This window comes from Histoplasma capsulatum, genomic scaffold, assembly GCF_000149585.1.
Source record: "Histoplasma capsulatum NAm1 scaffold_10 genomic scaffold, whole genome shotgun sequence".
Taxonomy (NCBI): domain Eukaryota; kingdom Fungi; phylum Ascomycota; class Eurotiomycetes; order Onygenales; family Ajellomycetaceae; genus Histoplasma; species Histoplasma mississippiense.
In genome coordinates this window covers 841,432-844,624 of record NW_001813973.1, presented here as the reverse complement: position 1 = coordinate 844,624, position 3,193 = coordinate 841,432, and the positions used below count along the sequence as shown (strand labels likewise).

Sequence of the window (3,193 nt, the reverse complement as noted above, 5' to 3'; positions counted from 1 at the left end):
GTCCATTCCATCCAGGGGTGGGGAGGGGGGGGGATATGGTGGTGAGCTTCTCTGCCGAACATACCCGCACACCCCCGCTGCTTGCCCTTTCCCCTGCTTGTGCGCGAAGAACGCGGGTTTCTCGCGCAGGAGAACGAGGGTCCGGAAGCGAGAGAGAGAAAGCTTCCAACCATCGCTGAGGGAGCCAGTTCATCGCGATTGAAAAAGGGATGAAAGGGAGACGGAGAAGGAGAAGGAGAAGGAAAGATAGACAAAAAGCTACTCCGTACATGAATGGACAATCCCATTATTCCGGCCAAGGGAAGAGGTTTCGCGAGGGAGAAAAAATCAGAACAAGAGAACAAAACAAGACAAGCCGAGGGAAGACGAAAAAAAAAAAAAGGAAAGAAAAGTAAAAAAAGGAAAAAAAGAAAAGAAAAGAAAATGAAACAATTCATGCATTTGTTAGTTTAGTGACGAATAAAGTTTTTACGCTGGATGTTCCTCGAATAAGCAAATCATCCTTTTCTTTTTCTGGTTATTTTTTGGCTTGACTTGGTCCTTTCATTTTATTTTTCATACTATAAAATTTTATTTTTCTTCCCTCCTTTTCAGCGGTGAGGTTCGATCGGAGTCTCGGATTGATGCGCGCAAAATACCCTCGGATAGTTGTGCTTAGGGCCCCCAACCCGCGGCCCACCACGACAAGACGAGCGATCTAGGGAGGACAGTTCGTTCTGTATGTCCAACATGCAATTCACAACGAGATAGAACAACAGTGTCGAAGTTTGAGATTCGAGCGGTTTTTTGGTTTTCTTCGATTTTTATTTTTTTTTTTTTGTTTTGTTTTTGCTCTGTCGATTCTTCCCCGTTGAGCAAGGAATAAATTATAAGCTCGCTTACTGCGTAATAAAATGAATTCATGGACCGATGATGTCAATGCCTTTCTTTCTCTGTTGGTATTCATGCTAACGAAAGGCGAGCAAAGTGTGTATATTAAGTTTTTCCTCATTTCACAAGCATGCATCTCGTCTGCTGGCGGCTTCTCCAAGGAATGAGGGAGCAACCTTGGAAGTAGATCTGTTGTTTCGAGAAGTATCAGATGAATTTTGGAATACGAAATCTCTCATCCCTTCAGAGGAAGCAGAGGGACAACTTTGTGTAAGTCGAGCGATATTGTCGGATTTATGAGCCAAATCAATGCATACTAGAGTTATGGAATCTGAACAGAAACTTCTATGGCTTTGGCCGGGGATTTTTGGACCGTTGGATCATTTTCCGCGAGGATTCGTTGGTTTGGGGGATGAATTTCTCCTGAGGTTGAAACTCGATGCCTGACCCTTGAGCTTTCCCCATCATTATGATTCATGGGGGCGGAAATCCACTGGGATGAAGTCTACCCTGCTGATTGGATGCAGACAGTGTGGAGAGGCGTGGGTTCCTCCATTCCCACCTCGCAGCTTCCCCCTCATGGAATCTCCACTTCGCCTCCTCCAGTCTCCTCCACCTCCAGGCTGTCAGGCATGGGGGTCTCTGCTGACTGTACGCACCCAATAGTAGAGAGGAAACTGACAATAACAGGTTCTAATAACGAACAGGCATGCAGGGCTTGTACCTTGCGAAACAGAGCTTATCATTTGTGAGCTAGTCCTGTGTGACAAACTTACAAGTAGCTACTGGGACTCACACAAACCAACGAACATCACAGGAATAAATGTATTGTGTGAGCAGAGAGTTCGTTGGTCGTTTCTCCGTGAAAGAACGACCATGCTGACATTGTCAATGCAAAAACAAAAGCATTCATTCTCTGGAGGTATATATAAAAGTGGACGGCAGTGCATGAAACAGCCGTGCCTTGTTGGTTTTCGAACTGAGGAATGAATGCCGCATGTTCGTCGCAAGGTACGGCTGTTCTAGTTGAGACGGGGGGAGAAGTTAGCGAGCCTAATCCCTCTGCAGGCCTAGCGCAGTTGAGATGAAATGAGCTCAAAGGGGTTTGTTTTCAGAGAGAGAAAAAGCCCCATCACCGTCCACAATTCTCCATGTGCAAAGGTGAAAATCAACATTGTGGGTGGTATCTGCCGGAGCCAGGCGGAGGGCTTGTGAATTCACTCAGCAAAACTTTATTATTATTCTTAGACCTGAGTTAGTTATTGAACTTATCCTCAACAATTCCGTCGATGCCGACAAGATCTTGGCCTTGGCCCCCTCCGCATATCTGGTTTCAAGCCACAATTCCTCTAGTAAGCAGACGACTTCGCTCTAACAGTTGGTAAAACCCTTGAACCAGCTAGCAATGCTCTTTTGGCTTTCGGCTCTTGTGGTCTCAAGCAAGCGTACTTCGCTCTTTTTTTTTTTTTTTTTTTTTTATACTTTTGTTGCGTCGAAGTGGGACCTGATGATACTCGCTCTCACCCAGTCTCCAGTCAACCGGAGAAATGGGCGGAAAGGGCCCACCAAGCCTCGGGGCAACGATTGGCGAGCTAACCAAGCGGAAGAGTCGACGATGTTTTCACCCGTAAGGCCAGCGGGTGAGTGGGGTTCCTGCGACCAGTCCAGGCGACGATACACAGCAAATACCGCCGTAAGCAATAATGGCCGTTGTTGGGATGCTCGCGCCTGACCTTTGGCCCCTAGCCTGAGCAAGTCGCTAGCACCTGCATGCCGAGGGTTGGCGACGGGAAGTGGTTCGGGCCTGCTGCCAGCGCCAATTTGCCTCCCATCCGGGGGATTGACTGATTGATGTATGGATGGGACCCCCGTCGAGCATCTATCTGTCGGGTTGTGGTGTTCGTTGGGCATGTATGTGTCTGGTATCGAGATTGGTAATGATATCAAACATCCAAGCGGCAGAGAAATTGCTGTTAGATCTGCTTTTCGGCTGGAGGAGACCGGGAGCTTGTAAACGTCTCAGACTGCGTCCCTAACTGCATCTAGCTGTAATCTGTATCGCGGGCACGATTAGTTGCTGTGTATCGCACTAAGTCGAGATGGTCCTCAGACAGGCTGAAGGGTGGAGGGGGGGGGCAAAATCCCTCAGAAATATCCCAACTGCTTTTCAGTGGGCCCTAAGGAATCTACACTGGATTCTGCGTCTATAAATGCAACAATCTAGGCTGACGCGAGACCCGCTTCTTAACCACTCTCCACCCCAAAAGAGATGGGACGCCTATGTGGTTATGTTGCATTTGCCCCTATTCAGTGCGAGTTGACC

The 3,193-nt window shown here is 47.8% G+C and overlaps 2 protein-coding genes across 2 annotated transcripts; one reads left to right on the top strand and one right to left on the bottom strand.

The window, feature by feature from the left end:
• Positions 1–1,346: 1,346 nt before the first annotated feature.
• HCAG_08149 (predicted protein) lies at positions 1,347–1,627 on the top strand (the record flags this gene model as incomplete). Its single annotated transcript, XM_001536990.1, has 2 exons — positions 1,347–1,521; positions 1,578–1,627. 2 exons carry the CDS (start codon positions 1,347–1,349, stop codon positions 1,625–1,627), a joined length of 225 nt encoding a protein of 74 aa, XP_001537040.1.
• A 498-nt stretch (positions 1,628–2,125) lies between these two features.
• Positions 2,126–2,781, bottom strand: HCAG_08148 (predicted protein; the record flags this gene model as incomplete). The annotated part of the gene is made up of 2 exons (XM_001536989.1): positions 2,126–2,197; positions 2,395–2,781. 2 exons carry the CDS (start codon positions 2,779–2,781, stop codon positions 2,126–2,128), a joined length of 459 nt encoding a protein of 152 aa, XP_001537039.1.
• Positions 2,782–3,193: the final 412 nt, after the last annotated feature.